The sequence below is a fragment of the Neophocaena asiaeorientalis genome, unplaced genomic scaffold (genome assembly GCF_003031525.2).
Source record: "Neophocaena asiaeorientalis asiaeorientalis breed wild unplaced genomic scaffold, Neophocaena_asiaeorientalis_V1.1 scaffold154, whole genome shotgun sequence".
Taxonomy (NCBI): domain Eukaryota; kingdom Metazoa; phylum Chordata; class Mammalia; order Artiodactyla; family Phocoenidae; genus Neophocaena; species Neophocaena asiaeorientalis.
In genome coordinates this window covers 1,814,112-1,836,349 of record NW_020172982.1, presented here as the reverse complement: position 1 = coordinate 1,836,349, position 22,238 = coordinate 1,814,112, and the positions used below count along the sequence as shown (strand labels likewise).

Here is a 22,238-nt window from a genome sequence, read left to right as displayed (position 1 = left end):
CTTATACTGGTCATTCAGTAAATATATGTTTGGTAAATGGAAGGAAGGCTGGATGATTAAGTGGGAGAAAAAACAGTCAGAGAAGAAAGAGGTGAGTCTGAGAGGGTGGTATTGAGCAACATAAAGGGAGCATCCTTAAAGTATTCTGGGAGTAAAGGAGACATTAGAGAACACAATTCTGCTGAAGTGGTCACAGGGATTCTGCAGAACTTTTTTTTTGGCATCTGCAGACTTTTGTTCCCCTTGGGAGTCAGGGTGTTCTTTTGTCTTTGACCCACTTTGCTTTCTGGTTCCGTTATTGGATTTCCCCAGCCACTCTCTTCTCACTTGACCATACCTGCTTCTCCTTTCTGGATCGGTTCTGCAGTCTCTGGGTCTATGGCTTCAGACCTGATCTCACGTACAAGCAGAAACCAGCTTCCGGTTTCCAATACAGGCAGTTCTAAAACCTCTGCTTCCTGCTACATCTCACGTCCTCCTTTCTAAATGTGAGAGGGAAAAAAAAAAAAAATGTGAGAGGATAGGGAAGAGAGCTTCAAGGAGAAAGTGACCAGCAGTGTTAAAACGTCTCCGATAGGGTAAATAGAATAAAGATGACTTAGCTTTGGGCGTTAAGGGAATTAGCAACATAGTGAGAATGCAGATTCCAATATACTGAAGAGTGAAATTAGAATTGGAGAAAACTATTGTAACTTTTTTTTCCCCCTAAGAAGTGTGACAGTGAAGAGAACAGAGTAAAGATTCCATTTAGGAATAATTTTATTTATCTAGTGAATCAGTAGGGGAGTTTGAGATAACACAAACGAGATAATGGGTGGAACCAGACCCCAGATAAGCAGGAGGGAGTGGAAACAGGATCACAGGCCAGAGGAGAGATTAGCCTAGATTAGAAACAAGGTTCCTTTTAAAATAATTTTTTAAATATTAAATTATCTACTTTCACTATAAAACAAAGATAATAACATGGAAAATTTAGAAAACAGGAATGAAAACACAATAATCTTATCACCCTAACACTATGCCTACTGGCACTTTGCTGCCCTCACATTAATTGTTATCAGTGGCTTTACTATATCAACATCGCTACCCATGGAGCTTTGCAGGTATTAACTTTTTACCGGTGAGGAAACTGAGGAAACTTAAATAATTTGGCCAAAGTCTTACAGCTAAGAAGTAGTAGCCCCAGGATTTGAAGTCACCACTTCCAATTTAAGAGTCTGAGTTCTAGACTGTACTATACTTCCCATGACACTTTTCTCCTAATCATTTTTATGTAGTTGTTACAGCAAGCATAAAAATTGTCTTGACTTTTCACTTACTATTATTTAATAAATTTTTCAGTGTTATTACAGAGAACTTAAAAGATATTTTAGTGATAAAAGCAATATTTCTTTAAGCCCATATATGCTTCCTTTTTTTTTTTACATCTTTATTGGAGTATAATTGCTTTACAATGGTGTGTTAGTTTCTGCTTTATAACAAAGTGAATCAGTTATACATATACATATGTTCCCATATCTCCTCCCTCCTGCATCTCCCTCCCTCCCACCCTCCCTATCCCACCCCTCCAGGTGGTCACAAAGCACTGAGCTGATCTCCCTGTGCTATGCAGCTGCCTCCCACTAGCTATCTATCTTACGCTTGGTAGTGTATACCATATATGACTCTTTAGATAACTCATTCCCTCTCTTTTTGGACAATAGATTTTTTCCCAGATTTTTCTGTAAAAATAGTCTATGAACTTCTTTATGTATATGTCTTAGAATATTTCCTTAGGATAGAGTTTCAACAGAAGCCAAACGATGAATCTTTCTCTAGTTCTTTTTGCCAAATCCCTTCCTAAAAGATTGTACCACTAAGTTTTAAAAATTAATAATGATTTGTAAGGCATTGTTTTAATTCACATTTCTTTGATTTATAATGAGATTGAAAATTATTTCATATGTTTGTTTTCATTGTTTTGTTTTTTTTTATTCTTATATCTGGTCATCTTGCTGAACTCTGATTGGTCTTAATTGCTTATTATTTCTTTTGGATTTGCTAGGTAGACAATCATATTGACACTTTTGTCTTTCCTTCTTTAATATATATAACTCTCATTTCAATTTCCTATCTCACTGCATTGCCTATGATCAATAATACAATATTGAAAGGTCGCTTTTCAGACTTTAATGGGAATGATTCTAATGGTTCACCATTAAGTATTATTTTTGCCATATCCATTCCCAGTTTGCTAAGTATGTTTAAAAGTCAGGAATAGAGCTTGAACTATGAAGAGCTTTCCCCACATTTGTTGAAATATATCTTTTTCTGAATTAATATGGTTAATTTTCTAATAACTAACCATCTTCATATTTTGGAGCTAAACCCTACTTGGTTGTGATATATTATTATTATAATATATTCTAGGGTTTGATTTGCCAGTTTTTTAGTGGGATTTTTGCATCTACGATCCCATGTAATATTGGACACAGTTTTCCTTTTTGGGTTATCTTTCTTGGAGTTTGGTATTAGGGGAATGCTAGCATATGAAAAGAATTGAGAAGACTTCCATATTTTCATTTTCTTTATGCTTGTAAGTGTTTAGATATTGTGTGCATTATCTACTTCTCGTAGGCTTAGTGGAACGCGTACAACTGAAAGGAAAAGAATAGGAGATCCCCAGCATCCTGATCAAGGGATGGGATGGTGAAGTATTTGGTGCCCCTGAGTTCATCCAGTTTCAGAGAAGGGAAGAAGTTCATTTGGGAGAGGTCAAAACCCATTTTCAAGTATGACAGTGAGCAGAGTTCAGATGGAAATACCTCTGTGAAGAACCTGCTAAAATCAGCCTGCGAGGACACTAGCTTTTCATCAGGGTGCGCTCAGGAAACTGTCATCTCCACGAGAGGCCGTTCCAGTGTTGGGGGGAGGGGAACAGATGCATCTCATTGTAAGGACACTCATCCTGTGGTTTGAAGTTGCTGCCCAGAGTTGGCTGCAAGTGAAGGTCTGCTCTGATGGATTTATGAGACCCCATTAAGCCTTCTAGTCCTGCTGGTATAGTCATTGGTATAGCAGCATTGGTATAGCAGCAATGACTGCTGGTACAGTCATTGGTGTAGCAGCAAGGACCTGTATTCAGGAAAAGCCAAGAAATGGTGGCCCAAGAGGAGATTTTTGGAGTGCTCTTCGAGAACTAAAGAGTCTGGTAAAACGAGGTCCTCTCTGTGTAGACCCTTGGAAGGGCTCTTGGACAGCACTCTGGTAGAGATCAAAATCTCTCTAATGGCCATTTCTCCAGGACATCCTTGACACTGTCCCTCTGACTATGGCAGAAACCTTGGGGTTATTAAGACTAAACAACTGAACCTTACAAAGTGCATTGATAAATGGTATTGAAGCCTGAAGTACAAAGAGGAGGAAGGAAGGAAAGTTTCAAAGAAAGGTTTTAAAAAGATAATATTGTCTACAATGACTAGACAGTATGTTAGGCGCTAGGGCTACAAAGATGAAAAATGATACAGTACTGGCTTTCCAAAAACCTTACAGTCTAGAGACTTGAGACCAATAGACCAATGATTTTACAATGTGGTAAATGTCATGCAAAGGGATGCCTTATTTTTTTCCTCTTCTACACAAAGAGACCCTGATAGCTATTTGGGGGATGGGTAGAGGCAAAGGGGTCACCTATTTGTAAATCTTGTGAGAACCTGATAGTCATGCAAGCCCTGATACTCAAAAAAAAGGTCACAAAGATTCATTTTGTCTGAATTTGCAAAGAGCCAATCTCTGCAGAATTCTGCGAAGTGGGTGGTTTTATTTGCCTAACGGGTTCAGGGCCTTCTGGGCAGAAAGATTGATGCCATCATTCCTAAATTTTTGCTGAGATTTTCCGAGTTAGGGATATCTATGAGCAAAACAGAGTGATCTTGACCAAGGGAGAGATCGGACCATTATGCCAGCCCACACGGAGTTTGGAGAGTAGATGATTATGGGTCAGTGGGTCTTTAGCAGCTGAAAATGGTCTCATATCAACCTTCCTGAGTTAACTTGAATCATACTTGGTCACTGAAACCTGTAATATTGGGGACCAACTGACGAGCTGGCTAAGGGAGGTGGCACTGCTGTGGCTGGGAACTGAGGAAGGAGGTGCCTGAGTGAGGAGGTGGTCAGTGCAGTTGGGAGTTTGATTACAGACAGAGGGCCTGAGCAGATAAGTAAAGACCGAGGACAGTAGAAGCCAGGTTTCTTACTGGTAGAGAAAAAACTTACTAATATGAAAAGGAGGAGGATAGAAGGAATCCTGTTGTGTTGGATTGTGATTGGTGGAAACTCATGGTATTATGTCTATGTCTATGTCTATATCATCTATATCTATATCTATATCTATATCATCTATGTCTATATCCATGTCAATATCTAAGCTAAACATTTAACTAAACAGAGTATCATAGAATTGATATAGATGCAAATGTGTGGGGTGTGTATACACCACACATTTCCTAGCTCCATCCTCTAAGAGGATCTAGAAACAATGTTTACTTAGTAGCAATGAGCACACCAGAATCGGGATCTTGATTTCTAAATATCATTCTCTACTAAAAGGAATCAGGAATCTTTGGGGGAATGGCTGACTCTAGGGCTGGTGTAGTACGATATGAACTTGGAACACCTTTGAGAACTATAAAGTAAGAAAGTGCTTAAAGAATAATGCAGATATGTCAAAGGGGTGCAGAAACAAGCTTGAAGAGGCTCCCAGTGGCCTAAACTGTTATACTTTGAGCACTGAATAAAATTAACATTGAATAAAAGGGGAAGGGAGGGAGAGATATATTAGGAGTTTGGGATTAACAGATACACGCTGCCATATATAAAATAGATGAACAAGGACCTACTGTATAGCACAGGGAACTATATTCAATATCTTGTAATAAACTATGGAAAAACATTGAAAAAAAATAACCAAATCACTTTGCTGTAAACCGGAAACTAACACAATATTGTAAATGAACTGTACTTCAATTAAGAAATTACCATTGAATAAAACAGAAATCCATGAGCCCATACTGGTATAAATACACGAGTGACTGAAAACATAGCAAGAAAAAAAAATTTCCTTGCACTATAGTGCAGATGGAATGATGGAATTAGAAAGTCACCATTTGGCAACCGTCATAGTAGTAATGATTTAGGTCAGAGTCATCAGTGGATATTAAAACAGTAGGTAAAAGTTTAGTGAGGAACTGGATATTTACACAGAATAATTTTTTAAATTGATGCATAGTTGATTTACAATGTTGTGTTAATTTCTGCCGTACAGCAGTGTGATTCAGTTACACATATAAATCTTTTTTATATTCTTTCCCATTACGTTTATCACAGGATATTGAACATAGTTCCCTGTGCTTTACAGTAGGACCTTGTTGTTTATCCATTACATAGAATAATTATTGATTACAAACTTTACAGTGGAGAAACCTAGCTGGCTTTACCTTCCTTTAGGGATCAAAGTTAACACTAATAGGACAAATTGACAGTGTGTGCTTCCTGATAGAAAAACACAGCATTGTTTCTCTGATAGCCCTGACAACAATGTATAACTTTCATCATAAGAGAACACTAGTCAAACCCAAACTGAGGATCATTTAACAAAATAACTGACCTATACTCAAAAATTGTCAAGGTCATAAAAGACAAGAGAACATTAGGAACTGTTCCTGACCAAAGAAGACAGAACAGACATGACAAGTAAATGCTATGCATGTGTGCTGGTTACCGAGGCACTTGGATCCTGACTCCCCTCAAGAAGACCTGCTGGGTGGGGGTCTGGGCCGGGGTCGGGGGTGGGGAGAAGAGTGTAGCCGGTTGACAGCCTCCACCTGCTGCCCCATGGATCCCCTGCAGCATTCCTTCACCAGGCCACACTCCCCAGGACAGAGCAAGGCAGGGATTCTAGAAATGAACTTGTTTGGCCAACACAGATTCCTTTAATGGGAAACGTAGTCTCAGAGACCACACACTGGCCTGGCCAAAGTGTTCTCAGAACTGTGCTGTGGCCTGAAGCTCTTCTTAATACTTCCTTCCTGCTCTCCCTTCACAGGTGACATGGTCTGAAAGCTCTCCCTGCCTACCCTCCGCCTCCCCCTTCATCTTTCACAGGTGTTTCCCTTCATAAATCTCTTGTATGGCTAATGGGGGTGTCTGATTTTCAGAGGAACCAAGCACTTACGCTGTGACCTTGGATTTACTCCTTTTTCTAGGAAGGACTGTACTGGGGCAACTGGTGATATTTGAATGTGGTCCTTATATTAGATACTAGAATTATATCCATGCTAATTTCCTGAGTTTGGTGGCCTGTAATTGTATTTTTTTTCTTATGATAATAAACCATGAGGAAAAAGAAAATAGAAGAGGACACAACAGTTTAAAAATTTCAATAAATTTTAGAAAATAAGAAGATGGAGACATGGCCACTGATTTTGCAGGGGGAAATGAAATCAGGTGGTAATTTCCACCAGAAATGAGGGAAAATCAGGTGGTAATTTCCACCAGAAATGATCCCATTTGCCTGGAATAATCCCTGAGAAGCTCAGCCCATGGAAGAAGATGTAGTAAAACTTGGATCTGAAAACTGAAGGATTGGTTGGAGGTCCAAATTCAGTGTAGCTGGGTTTCTAGTTCCCCTCCTCCATTCTATGCTCCCATGATTCCCACCTCTCTCCACCAGCTCCCACTCCATTCTACCAAAACTGTCAAAAGACTCCAAGCCAAAGATAAGGCAGGAGGGTAGCTCCAGGCTGAAAATGGGACATTAGTAAGTAAAAGTGTAGTTTCTGTAGTGCAGTTTCCCTAGCTTCCTCTTCCAGTGGGCCCTTCAAGGGCCAGCAGCTGGGGGGTAAAGCCCACCCTCTCACCAGTAGGCAGTGACTAGAGAGATAGGAGGGCATGACACATTAGAGACTCAGAAGCCAGCCTGCTTGGGCTCAGATATCTGCCAATATATGAGCAGTATAACCCTGTTACTCAACCTCTCTGTGCTTTGCTTACGAGGGAGATGATAATAGTACCTACCTTGTGGAAACCATTATGAGTATTAAATGAAATAATACATAGGAAGCCCTTAGAATGGTATCCAGCCTATGTGATGTGCTTTATTATCGTCAGTTTTTATTACCATTATTATTAGTCTCTGGAAATTCTGAATAGCCTAGAGGAAAAAAAAATTTATATGGGGACTCTACCAAAATAAAGGCTGCCTCATTAACTGATCATCTTATAGGAAAGCCTGAGAGTCAACAAGCCCTGTAACACACGGAGCCCCATAATCATCTCTGTGGAGTCTTAAACTTTGTGATGATCAGATGCCAGCTTGAAGAGAGGGGCCGAAACAAGCTAACAGAAAACCCAGAGAGAGCAGGGGAAATGTAAGCACACAGGAAAGTTATTTGAGAGATAAAAGATGTTGCATTCGTAAGACAATGACCGGGGCACGAACCCGTGTCCCCTGCATCGGCAGGCGGACTCTCAACCCCTGCACCACCAGGGAAGCCCGCTTGGAACTTTTAAAAGAACAGCCAGAAACTAACACAACATTGTAAAGCAGCTATACTCCAATAAAAATTAATAATAAATAAATAAATAAAAATAATAAAAAGGAAAGAACAGCCAGAGAAGAAGACACGACATTTTAGAACTTAAATATAAGTTATTTAGAGAGTCTAAATAAAAATTCAGTAGAGGATTGAAGGATGAAATCAAAGACATTTCCGAGACATTAAAACAAATGCCCTTGAGGCAAAAGGAAAAAGACTCAGAAAAGATCATTGTTCCCTTTCTCCGGTTAAGGGGTCCCTAGGATCAGCAGAGGTCCCCCCTTTAGAGCTCAGGAAGTAGAACTTAAGGTGACCGTTAAAGCTGCTCTTAAGTTCCATCTTGGCTCTGCATATACTTGATTCTCATTCTTATTTCTAGTGCTCTTGCAGCTGTTTCCCTTCTATTTGATACTGTTTATAGATTTTTTGAAAGCCTTCATTGCTTTCTTTTGCGTAATAAAGCAGTACGCAGTAAAATATTGAGAAAACAGTACAAAGAAGAAAATAAAAGCACATGGAATCTCACCACTCAGAAATGGCGATCACAACTAACAACTTTTTGTCTATGGTGTTCTGTGCACATTGCAGACAGTGATTCTTTGAATTTGTACGATGCAAATTTACGTCTTTGTTTTAAATTCATGAACATTTTCCTATACCATTAAAATGTTGTATATACATCATTTTAAATGATTCCACAATAGCATATCTTTTGAAGGTACCATATTTTATTTAACCATTTGCCTGCTGTTGTGTATTTAGTGTGTTTATATCTATATAAATAAAACAAAAGTTCATTCCGTTTGTCTCTCTTTTTTTTTTTTTTTTTTTGCGGCACGCGGGCCTCTCACTGTTGTGGCCTCTCCCGTTGCGGAGCACAGGCTCCGGACGCGCAGGCTCAGCGGCCATGGCTCACCGGCCCAGCCGCTCTGCGGCATGTGGGATCTTTCCGGACCGGGGCACGAACCTGTGTCCCCTGCATCGGCAGGCGGACTCTCAACCACTGCACCACCAGGGAAGCCCCCGTTTGTCTCTTACTGGACCACATGAAAAATTACACAACAGATTTTCATCAAACTTGGGAAGCATGTTTGCGATAGCCAGATTCAAAGTGTAGGCTATGAAGAATAGAGTATATCCATGTTGTGGAGCTTGATGGAGAAATAATAGGGGAGGGAAGATAATTTTCCCTCTACCTTTCTGAGTTCTTGGCGGAGACTTCCTGTGACAAAAGGCAGATTAACAAGAGAAAAGCAAACACATTTATTAACACGTATACCTCATGTATATACATGGAAGATACCCAGGAAAATTGAGTAAGTCCCAAGATGGCCCAAGTCACCACCTTAAATACCATCTTTAGCTACAGACAAAAAAGGATGTTGGTGGACTTCCCTGGCGGTCCAGTGGTTAAGACTTCATCTTCCAGTGCAGGGGGTGCAGGTTCGATCCCAGATCGAGGAGCTAAGATCCCACATGCCTCGAGGCCAAAAAACCAAAAACATAAAACAGAAGCAGTATTGTAACAAATTCAATAAAGACTTTAAAAATGGCCCACATCAAAAAAAAATCTTATAAAAAAATAGGATGTTGACAGAGAACTATATTAACCACAATGGAAGAGAATATTAAAAAAATAACTGAGTCACTTTGCTGTACAGCAGAAATTAACACAACATTGTAAATCAACTATACTTCAACAAAAGAAGAAAACTCATCTAACTATGAAAAAAAAAAAAAAGATGTTGGGGCAAAAAGAAGGCCAGCTATGGGAGGTTACCACGGAAAGCATGGTAAACAAGGGTGAGGTTTATTATGCAGAATACATCAGTGCCTTCTCCATTGATAAGAGTTCCTGGACATTTAGAGTCAACCTTCTCTTCCTAGTACAGAGAGGGAAACACCTTTACAAGCGATTTCCTTTGTAAAATGTACATGTCCCTTACAAAAGGGTAACTTCTACTCTGTTTTCAGAGCTTCTGCTGTTTCTTAAAATAATTGGTTGAAAACAATCCTTATGCCAAAGAGGCATATTTGGGGGTGGCAAATTCTGCTATCCTTCATATCTCAAATTGATGAACAGGCATCCTTGAAAACAACTGAAATAAAAAGAGATAAAAAGAGATCCATGACTGGAGCGAGACTTGTCACACATAACATGACACTGTAGATAGAAATCAGACATAATGGCTTCCATCTTTGTGTCCCCAATCAAATGGCCTGAGAACATCCAAACCTGATTACAGCTACTGATTTGGAATCAAATTGCTTTTCAAGTAGGCAACTCGATGAGGAATACCAAAGGCATTTCTGTCCAACAGAATGTTTACAGTGATAGAAACCTGGAATACCCAATGTCAAACACTTGGAAAGTCAGCAGATGACGGACAAGTAAAGTCATCTTCCTTCCATCTCTCTCATCATGTAGCACCTGGCGAGTAGCTGCCCTGGGTACCCCCAGCCTTAGGAATTAGTCTTTTTTCTTTTTAACTTTTTATTTTATATTGGAGTATAGTTGATTAACAAGGTTGTGATATATCGTTTCAGATGTAGAGCAAACTGATTCAGTTATGTATATGCATGTATCTATTCTTTTTCAAATTCTTTTCCCATTTAGGTTGTTACATAATATTGAACAAGAGTTCCCTGTGCTATACAGTAGGTCCTTGTTGGTTATACATTTTAAATAGAGCAGTGTGTACATGTTAATCCCAAACTCCCTAACTATCCCTTCCCCCAACCCTTCCCCCTGGTAACCATAAGTTTGTTCTTTAACTCTGCAAGTCTGTTTCCATTTTGTAAATAAGTTCATTTGTATCATTTCTTTTTAGATTCCTTTCTCTTTCTCTTTCTCTGTCTGACTTACTTCACTCAGTATGACAATCTCTAGGTCCACCCATGTGGCTGCAAATGGCATGATTTCATTGCTTTTAATGGCTGAGTAATATTCCATTGTATATATGTACCACATCTCCATTCCTTATGAGTTAATCTTTACATGAAATATTTAAAAGAATGGCTGGAGCTTCTATAACATGTATAGCAAGAGAGACTTTATGTTCCCTGATATCTCTGAGATTTCTTACAATCACCAGCTGAATTAAAAATCACTTGTATCTCAAAAAACAAACAAACAAATAAATAAAATAAAAAACAAACAAAAAGAAATTTTAAAAAATCACTTGCATCCCTCCTGTCTTTTCCCCACCCTGGTTCAGCTCAAGTTAGAGCACAGCCCCTTTCCTTTTTTTTTTTTTTTTAAAATTTATTTATTCATTTATTTATTTTTGGCTGTGTTGGGTCTTCGTTTCTGTGCGAGGGCTTTCTCTAGTTGTGGCAAGCGGGGGCCACTCTTCATCGTGGTGCGCGGGCCTCTCACTGTCGCGGCCTCTCTTGCTGCGGAGCACAGGCTCCAGACGCGCAGAGCTCAGTATTTGTAGCTCACAGGCCCAGCTGCTCCGTGGCACGTGGGATCTTCCCAGACCAGGGCTTGAACCTGTGTCCCCTGCATTGGCAGGCAGACTCTCAACCACTGCGCCACCAGGGAAGCCCCCCTTTCCTTTTTAACCTAAGGTTCTTCTCCCATTGTGTAGTTGTGTAAGTAGAATTTACCCAAGATTTGGCATTAAGGTTGGACTGCTTGTGACTGGCCAGTTTCGCATCTTGGGCCCCCTGGCCTCTGACCTTGTTGCTAGATCATTCCCTCCTCCCACCTCTTTCTCTGTCTTTCTCTCATCTCTCTTAATCCTTCTTTAGTCTATCCCATCAAGAGTTCATATTTTCTCCCATTTTTTAGCAAAGCAATTAACTTCTCTGTCTGACCATGTCTATGGGCTTCCTCTTTTATACACAGAGGTGTCATCAAGATACTCTCTTAATCTCTTTTTTTCAATCAATCAATCAATTAATTAATTTTTGGCTGTGTTGGGTTTTTGTTGCTGCGCGTGGGCTTTCTCTGGTTGCGGAGAGCAGGGGCTACTCTTTGTAGCAGTGCACAGGCTTCTCATTGCTGTAGCTTCTCTTGTTGTGGAACACGGATTCTAGGTGCACAGGCTTCAGTAGTTGTGGCACACGGGCTCAGTAGTTGTGGCACGTGGGCTCAATGGTTGTGGTGCACAGCCTTTGTTGCTCTGTGGCATGTGGGATCTTCCTGGACCAGGGCTTTAACCCGTGTCCCCTACATTGGCAGGTGGATTCTTAGCCACTGAGACACCAGGGAAGTCCTTACTCTCTTAATCCTTGATGGTTCTCCCTCTAAGAGGAATTCCTCAGTTAACATTTAACATAATAAAAAACTTTCACCTACCCACCTATATCTGCCTGTCTTTATTGTCATCCAGTCATCCCTCATTTGTCTAATTAATCCATCCCCCTGCCAACACCTACACATTCATCCATTCACCCAGCTCTCAGCCTCTCTGCTTTTCACTGATTTCCTCCATCCTCCTCCAGAGACCTAGAACATTCTGTATGGGAAGTTTCTTTCTCTCGTTTTTTTAAAGAGAAACTTATGCTTTGCAGAAACAACTATCAGCTGCCTTGAAATGATAAACGGGAAATAGATAAGAGGTGCATTTCTGGGAATGAACTGTTATAATCTTTGCTTGGGCAAGGAAAGGGCAGATAAGACCCAAATTAGAATTAAGTGAACAAAACCAAGTGAGGTTTGGGCCATTCACTGAAGGAGCTTGGCCAGGGGTGACATGTTCGCATATATCAAAAGTTAGGGTGGGCTTCCCTGGTGGCGCAGTGGTTGAGCGTCCGCCTGCCGATGCAGGGGACACGGGTTCGTGCCCCGGTCCGGGAAGATCCCACATGCCGCGGAGCGGCTGGGCCCGTGAGCCATGGCCGCTGGGCCTGCGCGTCCGGAATCTGTGCTCTACAACGGGAGAAGCTGCAACAGTGCAAGGCCCGCGTACCGCAAAAAAAAAAAAAAAAATTAAAAGTTAGGGTGTTGGTGAAACACACCCACAGTGCAAACACACCCACACCCACTCAGAAATACTTAATACTTTGAGTTTAGCTTGGATTCAGCTACACTCTCATTGTACTGATGACAATAGGACAGCCGATAATTAACCTGTGAACTATGACGGGATTATTTCTGAAAGTTGAATCCCTCAGCATGTTGCAGAGGTCCTATAATTGATGGATCACTAATAATGCTGCACTGTTAAAAAAAAAAGGTATGCTTGAATATATGTAGCATCTAACGTTTATATTCTACATCAGGATTGCCTTAGATTTGCTAATTGTTCTTACTACTTTTCTTAATTGTGTTAAGTAGTTGAAAGTAACTTTTTAGCATTAGATACATAGGCCAAATTGGAAATACATTCCATTCTTCAAAACACTACCCCCGGACCTGACAGTGACCAATTATTGCTTTTTTTCTCTTTAGGCAGGGAAAGTTCTTCCGATTGGATACAGAGCTGCAAACTGCTTGACTGAAAAACTTCCCAGGGTGAGTGTTTTCAAAATGCATTTGTGTGTGGGACTTCCCTGGTGGTGCAGGGGTTGAGAGTCCACCAGCCGATGCAGGAGACACGGGTTCGTGCCCCGGTCCGGGAAGATCCCACATGCCGCGGAGCGGCTGGGCCCGTGAGCCATGGCCGCTGAGCCTGCGCGTCCGGAGCCTGTGCTCCGCAACGGGAGAGGCCACAACAGTGAGAGGCCCGCGTACCGCAAAAAAAAAAAAAAAAAAATGCATTTGTGTGAACATAAGATAAACAACGCTCAACATTCCTTCTGAGAGTTGCATAAATTTAACGTGGTCAATTTGGATTATTTTTACTGTATTTTGGGGCCTTCTATTGAGTTTGTCCGAGGAAGTGAAAATTCCAGGCTTACAATTTCCAGCTCTACAAAAACTACAGGAGATTCCATTTATTTCGATGGGAAATAGTCATTTATGGTATGCTTCCTAACCTGGATACTTCTTGGCTGTTTTCTAAATATAACTTTTAAAATATGTTGTTTATTTCTATTAAAAAATTTTCAGGATGTTTCATTTTTTGGAGCTGTATCTCCCCAGGTACTGATTAAACTCATGTAATGAAGGGTGTTCATTGATTGGTATAGATCAGTCTTGCTAATATCTAATCGACTGTACTTAATAATTCTATTTTCTTCTCTCCCTGTTGGTAGCTAATGACCCCACCTGAAGCAAAAAAATTTTTCAACTTCAGATATCCACCTGCTGGAGCTGAAAGAGTATTTTACGGCAGAGCAAATGATCCCCAAATTGCACCTTCTTTGACACATGGAATCAGATCTAAAATTTCAACACCGGTAACTTCTTTTCTATTTTTCCCTGTACATTATTCACTTACCAAGGTGAAAATGAACAAATGAGGTATTAGTGAAATATCTCCTTCCCACTCTTAATCTTGGGCTGTGAAAAAAATCCAAGCAGCCTCAGCCAAGAGGGTGAGTGTAGAAAAGTCAATGGTTTAAGCCACAGACTAATATTCTCCCCTCAGATAATAAAAGCCAAGCTGCACTTAATTTTCTCACAGTAAAGAGAAGTGCTGTCAAGGTTTGTTAAAGCATGGTGGGGACGAAGGCTGGGTGATATTGCTGGAGATGCTAAGAGCGCTTGTACTGCATTGTGTGCACGCAGGGTCCCGGTGTTACCTGCTACAGATTGAATGGACAGTCAAGGGTCAGAAGACCTGATCTTATACCTGGAGGGAGCTGGTGGGAATCACGTGGCTCTTGCACTTGTCATTCCTACTTTTCTGGAACCTTTGAGTCAAGTAACCAGGGAGTTGCCCTCATAAATGCTTCAGCCCCGATGAAAAGTCATGTTTAGACATGTCTAAGCTGCATAACCCCAATTCTGATGGTTCATTTGAAGGTGAGCCCAGACAACCATCATGAAATGTTTTCCCACAATCATATTGTCTTCTCCCCAGCTATTGAGTTTCAGTGTTCAGACTTTTTTCCTTTTTTTGGTTGTTACATCTTTGCTTTGTACGATTTCTTTAGGCAAAGGTACTGATCAACCCACAGCCTATTACAACCTTTCAACAGAAAATGAAAGATAAGAAGGAATCAGTATATTTTAGCAATCAACGGGCACCGTTAGGAAAATCTCATGATCAGACGCCAGGATTACCTAAAGGCCTGGATATACTCAACACGACATTTGGGACGGCAGTCATCAGAGGTAGTGAAAATAAAGGGTGGGGAAGGAGTGATAAAATGTCTTCTTAGAAAATGGGAGTAAATATCCTGTTGGGATTTATTTAGTGCTGGTGTAAATGTTGATACCAGAATGAAAGGTGGGAATCATAGCAAGAAAGTTACTCTCAGACCCAGAAGCCTTAGAGTTGATGTATGTCAAGGCAGTAAGAGTTCAGGGTTTGGAGAGGAGATTCAGGGAGCAGAGTAGAGATGGTGTAAAGACAGGAAAAAGACTCCGGGAAGTTGATCTTGGGACCAGCTGTGAGGGTTGCTATCTCTTTCCTCTGGACATCTATTTGTGTGTTTTATTTCCACCAAAACCTCTAATGTGTTCATAACTTTTAATTCTTTTTAAAAATTTTTTTTGTATTGAAGTATAGTTGATGTACAATGTTGTGTAAATTTCTGCTGTACAGCAAAGTGACTCAGTAATACACATATATACCTAATTTTTTGTATTCTTCTCTGTGATGGTTTATCCCAGGATATTAAATATAGTTAGTTCCCTGTGCTATACAGTAGGACCGTATTGTTTATCCATTCTATATATACGAGTTTGCAACTGCTAGCCCCAAGCTCCCCATCCATCCCTCCTCCACCCACCCTCTCCCTTGGCAACCACCAGTTTGTTCTCTACGTCTGTGCTTAACTCTTTATGAAATTCTGTTTCATACAAAGACCACAAAACAGATGTTAGGTAAATGCTGTGTACAACACTCACTCATGAAGATCCATGATGTGTACACTTGCTTATTAACCTAACAGGCAGTATCAGAGCAGATTCCCCTCTCATCTTGAGAGGGAGTGAAGCAATCTTTCAACAAATGACTTAGAATAGAATTGGTCACAGGCCATTTTTTCTTCTGCAGCCCCAGCATCCTGCCATGTTGTTGGGTGCTTTCCCTTTACACCTTCTCACGTTTAGCCTTTTCTGGTCTCTTACCCTCTCCTTCCAGGGATCTTATTACAGGAAAACTCAAATTCCATCTTTTTATCATCCTGCAGAGGAATTCGCTTCTTTCTTTATCTTTCTGCACCCACTGCGGCTCTGCACCAGGAACTTATCTTTTTTTCACCAAAATGTCCATTAGATTACTTTCCTTAACATAGTAACATCTGTTCTGGAGATAAATTATGCCTTTCTCTTGGAATGCAAAATCTGCAGTTGTACTTTAGTTTATCAGATCTAAAGTTAAAACTTGTTAAAACTTGAAACATGAAAAATGTGTTTTAGAACAGATAAAATATCTTTTTTTTCTTTTAAATAGGATTAAAAATTGTATTTAAGTACACCAGGCATTACAGAATTACAGTAATTATATCATAACCGCTATCAAGAATTTAATATGGAAAGTACTGCCTAGGTGTGCCTCATTTAAATATGTAATAGAAAGAATGTTCTAAAATGTATATATGTGTATTAATAGGTGTAATGGTTCCCACATCAAAAAGAAGCACTGCTTTACAGGATTATTCTGAGTAGGGCTACCTTCTGGTATTCTTAACTGTTTACAGACCCCACTTCTTGGCAGAAAGTCCAAAAGAAAGTCCAAAAGAAAACATCTTAATGTATGTTGTTAGGTTGAAAGAGAAGAGTGAAATTGTAAATGGAATTACATTTAAAAATCATTACATGAAACAATAAAAAGAAAATAATTCGCTATATATAAAACCAGGGACCACCAGTCCTGGGAAAGCGGCTGTTCAACAAAGATCTTCTAGCTCTAGCTTTGGGAGCAGTAAGAAGAAGAATTTCTTTCTGATGCCAGTGATTTCCCCGGCACTTGGGGCTACTTTGAAGATGGCTATTCACATCTAAACAGATTCAGGGTGTGTGCTGTTGTCTACAGCTGCCAACATTTGCATCAAGTCTTCCCCACAGGGCATCAGGGTTTCTGAAACTGATTTGTGATTCAAATTTGCCTGGATCATCTTGGGAAGTCTGGAGCAAACTAAAATAAAAAGTATCCTTCTGAGATCCTTAAAACTGGGAATTTAACTGGGCTTGGCATATAGCTCAGGACAACCAAATGATTAACCAGTATGGAGTTCTTCAGAATTCTAGGGATTGAATCTGTTCAAGTGGGATCCTTAAGACAGTGATGCCTGGGCTATTCCTGTCTTTGGTGATAAATCTCTATGTATGTTGGCTTTTTGCCCATGTAGCTTATGTAGTTAGCATACCAGTTTGTCATTTGCTCTAGTCAACTTAAATATGTTATAAAGAGCTGAAAAATGCCTTAAAACTGATTTCATTACTTCTTCCTTCAGAATTATCTGCTAGAGAGGTGGTGAATCCACCAAAATCCCATCAAGAAGTATTTGAAGAAGGACAGGCAGGACACGATCTGTATATTGTATCTCACAATGATTATTATGAAGGTAAGTCTCCTCCAGTGTAAAATGGGCCTGAGAATATGAGACTCAGATTTGTGAAGAGGAATAAGGGAGATGATGTGCTTAAAGTTAAAATGCCTGGCATATAATAGGTGATCAATAAATAATAACTTATAAGGTTATAAACCCCGATAGCTGGGAACACATACACTTATGCATTTTGGGTATAAAATGCAGAAAGATATGTTTCATTAAAATGAAAAAAATAGCTAAGTAAGATTAAATGTTGGGTAGTCTAATCTTGTTTTTTATTCAAATAGGATTATTCTAAGTGCTTTGCTTTACACGAGGAATATTAGATAATGGTCAAGTGCAGAAATTTTCAAGTCAGATCAAGTTCAAGGCCTAGCTTGTCCATTTATTATCTTTTTTTTGGCATGTGGGATCTTCCCGAACCGGGGCACGAACCCTTGTCCCCTGCATCGGCAGGCGGACTCTCAACCACTGCGCCACCAGGGAAGCCCCATTTATTATCTATTAGACCTTGAATATTTTACTTATCACCATCTATTTTAAATTTATTAAATAGGGATAATAATGTCGCGAGGATGAAGTGAGTGCCTGCAAAATGCCAAGCATGGTGCCTGGAACATAGTGAGGGCTCAGTAACTATTATCATTATTATTATTATTATTATTATTAAGTGATCTTGACTAAAAGCCTTATTACTAGACTAGCCTTATGACTAGCCTTATTATTATGCTATAGCATAACTAAAAGGCATTGGATGTTTGCTGTAAACTACAATTTAATTGTTGACGTGTGGGTGCTAAGTAGAATCTTGATCTAACAGAGGATTGACAATTAGACTCTGATACCTGTCCTGAGAAAGCCGATGACCTGTGCATGATTCACGAACTAATCTGCATTAGTTAGAAGTAAGACTAGCCCTTCACTGCAGCACAAGACCCCTCTCTCCGTCTTTATTTCTTTACTTTTCTCCTCCACCGCCCCCTCACATCATACTCCTTCTGGGGCTTGTCTGCTATGCCCATTGCTCCCCGGCTGGAGTCAGCCATTCCCTTCTCCCATGACCAGTCTCTGCTGGTTCCTTACGCTGCCGGTACACCCCGGTCCTGAGATCATCTCCATCCCCCCACGGCTGCTTCCACCGCGCTTTTTCACAGCCTTGACAAGGCTTCTCTCCGTGTCTCCTCCGCCGCCGCGTCCCTGGCTCTGTCCCTCCCTTTCTTCTTCTTTAATATAAATTTATTTTATTTTATTTATTTTTGGCTGAGTTGGGTCTTTGTTGCTGCGCGTGGGCTTCCTTTAGTGGTGGTGAGCGGGGGCTACTCTTCGTTGCAGTGCGTGGGCTTCTCATTGCGGGGGCTTCTCTTGTTGTGCAGCACGGGCTCTAGGCGCGTGGGCTTCAGTAGTTGTGGCACGCAGGCTCAGTGGTTGTGGCTCGCGGGCTCTAGAGCGTAGGCTCGGTAGTTGTGGCACACGGGCTTAGCTGCTCTGTGGCATCTTCCTGGACCAGGGCCGGAACCCGTGTCTCCTGCACTGGCAGGCGGATTCTTAACCACTGCGCCACCAGGGAAGTCCCCTCCCTTTCTTCTTTTCCTCCTTCTAGTCTTTCTTTTCTTTATTCCTCCTTCCCTCCATTCCTCTCTTGTGAAAATATTTTATTCATTTTTAGAAAAGTTTAGCATCGATAGCACAATCTAATCCAATGCCATTTAATTGTTTTAAGAAAGAACTATTTCAATGAATATGTATATAGACACCCTTTACATGCATTTAGCATTTGGAGGAAAATTTGGAGGAAAATGAGTGTAGTTTTAAAATTATTTATCTATATTGGAGTATAGTTGATTTACAATGTTGTGTTAGTTTCTGGTGTACAGCAAAGTGATTCAGTTATACATATGTGCATTCTTTTCCATTATGGTTTATTACAGGATATTGAATATAGTTCCCTGTGCTCTACACTAGGACCTTGCTGTTTATCCATTCTATATATGGTAGTTTGCATCTGCTAGTCCCAAACTCCCAGTCCAATTTTTTTTTTTAATATTTAGAAGACTCTAATGGACTATCACATGACTGAAATTACTTTCATTTGCTGATTTTTACAAAAGTCTCACTAGCCTCTTGAAAAGGAATAGAAAGCAATCCTTTAAATATTTATTTTTTACTTTTTCCCTTTAATGAAAGCACTATTTTTTATTATAAAAATATAATTGTAGAGAATGTAAATATCATGGACAAATGAAGAAAAAGTAAATGTAACCTTGAAATCCCATTAGCGAGAGATAACTACATTTGATACATCAAACATCTTTCTAACCCCCATCCACGGAGCTGTCTTCAGTTAAATGTGACAATAATCTTCATGCTTTTGGAGAAACTGCTATATGCATTTACTTGAAATAGTATGTCAAGGACATCATTCAATAACAATAACAACCTCTTTTAAATACACTTAATTTAAATTATTACTAAAGTAATACATATTTTCTTTTATAAAATTCAGGTTGTATAGAAGTATATGAAATGCAAAGAAAATCTCCCACAATTCCCAGTCTGCCATAGGTGATACTTTCATATATGCTTTTCTTTGCTCATTCATATATGAGTGTATGTGTGTGTTTTGCATCCTTTATGAAATTTCTTGGTTGTCTTTTCATTTCAGTTATCAATATTGTATTTTTCAGGATTACAAAAATGTATTGTTTATATATCTTTGTGAATGTGATTTGTTTCCATAGGATACATTCCTACATTTCTGAGCATCTGAAAATTTCACTCTTAAAGCCAAACTCTCCACCTGAATAGCTGCCCCAGTTTGCCCTCACAGGCACAGTGTATGAGAATTTCCATTTCCCTGCATCTTCCCCAATGGCGAGCTTTGCCAATCTTCTTTATTTTTGCTTAACTGAGAGTCGAATTATGACTGTACGCTATTGTTTTTGCTTACATTATTTGGGTTACTGGTGAGGCTGAATATCTTTTCTCCATCATTTTATAACCTTTTAGCTGATCTCTAGTTTCAGTCTTACTTTCTTAACTACAAATAGAAAACTAATACCACATCATGGTACAGTACTAGATCTTAAAAATAAAGGCCTCCCTGTTGGGTTCTCAGCCCTCTATCACGCTTTGAATGTCTCTAATATGAGATAAGTGATTATAACGAAATGTGAAGGTTGTAACGCAAATCTCAGTGAGAGCAAGTATAAAACACCAATCTCTCAAATCTTAGCATAGCTTAAAGCACCGCTGGGGTCACAAAGCCTTGCAGTACCTCCCCTGATCTTAAGGATTTCTTTAACATTGATGGGCCCTGAATTTTTCATCAGTTATATGTCTTTCTCCTACATCATTTTTCTACTTACTTTCCAAATATTAACACAAGGAACGCTTGTTCCACCAGTCTCCCAGCTCACATGGGAGAATGCGTCTGTCATCTGTAGCCAAATGTGTGCAGTTTCCTGTGCTGTGACAGTTCCATTCTTTTTCCCACTCTCATTTTCATTGTCAGTGAGAACATCACATGCTTCTTGCACAAAGTTGTGTTGCTTAAGTCAGAAGTCTTCCCTTTTCTTTTCTTAGGAGAAGCAAAGCACCGAAAGTATAATCCATCAAGTTTTCATAGATTTAACTTGTATGGGATCCCAACACCACATTTTAATGATGGACGAAACATGGCAAAAACTTTACATTGGCTTCACGAACTACAAATGTAAGTTTAAGTATGTTGTGTCTTGGAACAAGTGTTAGATATATGGCATGTGGACTTGAAAGTTTATTACGTTTATTTTTTGAAGAGGTAATGCAGTGACATGGTTCAAACATAAAAATAATAGAAAAAGATACACAGTGATATGTCTTCTAAACTGTCCAGTTCCCCCAGAGATGACCATGATACTGTCTTTTTGTTGTTGTTGTTGGGTTTTTTTCTGTTTGATTTTTTTGTTTGTTTGTTTTTGACCACGTGGCTTGCAGGATCTTAGTTCTTCCAGCAGGTATAGAGCCTAGGCCCCCTGCAATGGAAGTGCAGACTCCTAACCACTGGACTGCCATGGAATTCCCTGTGTGTGTGTTTGTGATTCTAAAGTAATTTCATGTCTTTCCAGCAGATTGGAAGACATACCTGAATGTTTTTAATCTATGGGATCAACCCTACTATGTTTCTTAAAGATAGTGGGGTTTCAAGTCTCAACAAAGGCAATCATGTCACATATAATTGACCTGTCATTTATCATTCAGCTTTCTTTAATAGTTATTTGGGCACCTAAGCATCTGACTTAACTCTCACAAACTGTGACCTTTTTACACCTGCATTCTACATTTTGACTACTTTCCTAAGAAATTAAAATAAGTTTCCTTAGTTTTTCATTCCCTGTCTTATATTTTATATCTAAGCCAACAAACAAAATAAAAACCTATATTTCCTACTATGTTTAAAAAATCAGAAGATTGAAAATACTGAGGTACTGGGTTGAATGGTGGCCCCCAAAGAGGTCCATGTTCTAATTCCCAAAACCTATGAAGGTTATATTATATGGGAAAAGGGTCTTTGTAAATGCAATTAAGCTAAAGATCTTGAGATGAAGAGATCATTCTGGATGATCTGGGTGGACCCTAAATCCAATGACAAGTGTCCTCATAAGGGAAAGGCAGAGGGAGGTTTGAGACAGAAAAGCAGAAGACATTCAGAGGAGAAGAAGGTGATGTGAAGATGGAGGAGGCTGGAATGATGTGACAGCAAGCTAAGGAAGGCCAAAAAAAAAAAAAAAAAAGCCAACAGCCTCCAGATGTTGGAAGAAGCAATGAACAGATTATCCCCTAGAGCCTTTGGAGGGAATGCAGCCTTGCTGTCACCTTGATCTCAGACTTCTGGTCTCTAGAACTGTGAGAGAATACATTTCTACTGTTTTAAGCCACAAGTTCATGGTAATGTGTCTAGCACCCACAGGAAACGAATATACTGGGCTTGCATTTCTATACATTAATGGTGAGAGTGGATTTGCTTTGCTCTCTGCCCTCTTTATTTTTTTAGTTTGTAACTTTTTAAAAATTAATTTTTATTGGAGTATAGTTGATTTACAATGTGTTGGGACTTCCCTGGCCATC

At 39.7% G+C, this 22,238-nt stretch overlaps 1 protein-coding gene across 1 annotated transcript in view; it reads left to right on the top strand.

The window, feature by feature from the left end:
- EFHB (EF-hand domain family member B) overlaps positions 1 to 22,238 on the top strand; it is a 49,123-nt gene that overhangs the window by 2,332 nt on the left and 24,553 nt on the right. The window contains exons 2-6 of the mRNA XM_024742053.1: positions 12,976 to 13,038; positions 13,722 to 13,865; positions 14,565 to 14,745; positions 17,034 to 17,144; positions 20,715 to 20,844. Of these exons, the coding sequence (XP_024597821.1) occupies positions 12,976 to 13,038; positions 13,722 to 13,865; positions 14,565 to 14,745; positions 17,034 to 17,144; positions 20,715 to 20,844 (629 nt within the window). The remainder of the gene's footprint in view (positions 1 to 12,975; positions 13,039 to 13,721; positions 13,866 to 14,564; positions 14,746 to 17,033; positions 17,145 to 20,714; positions 20,845 to 22,238) is intronic.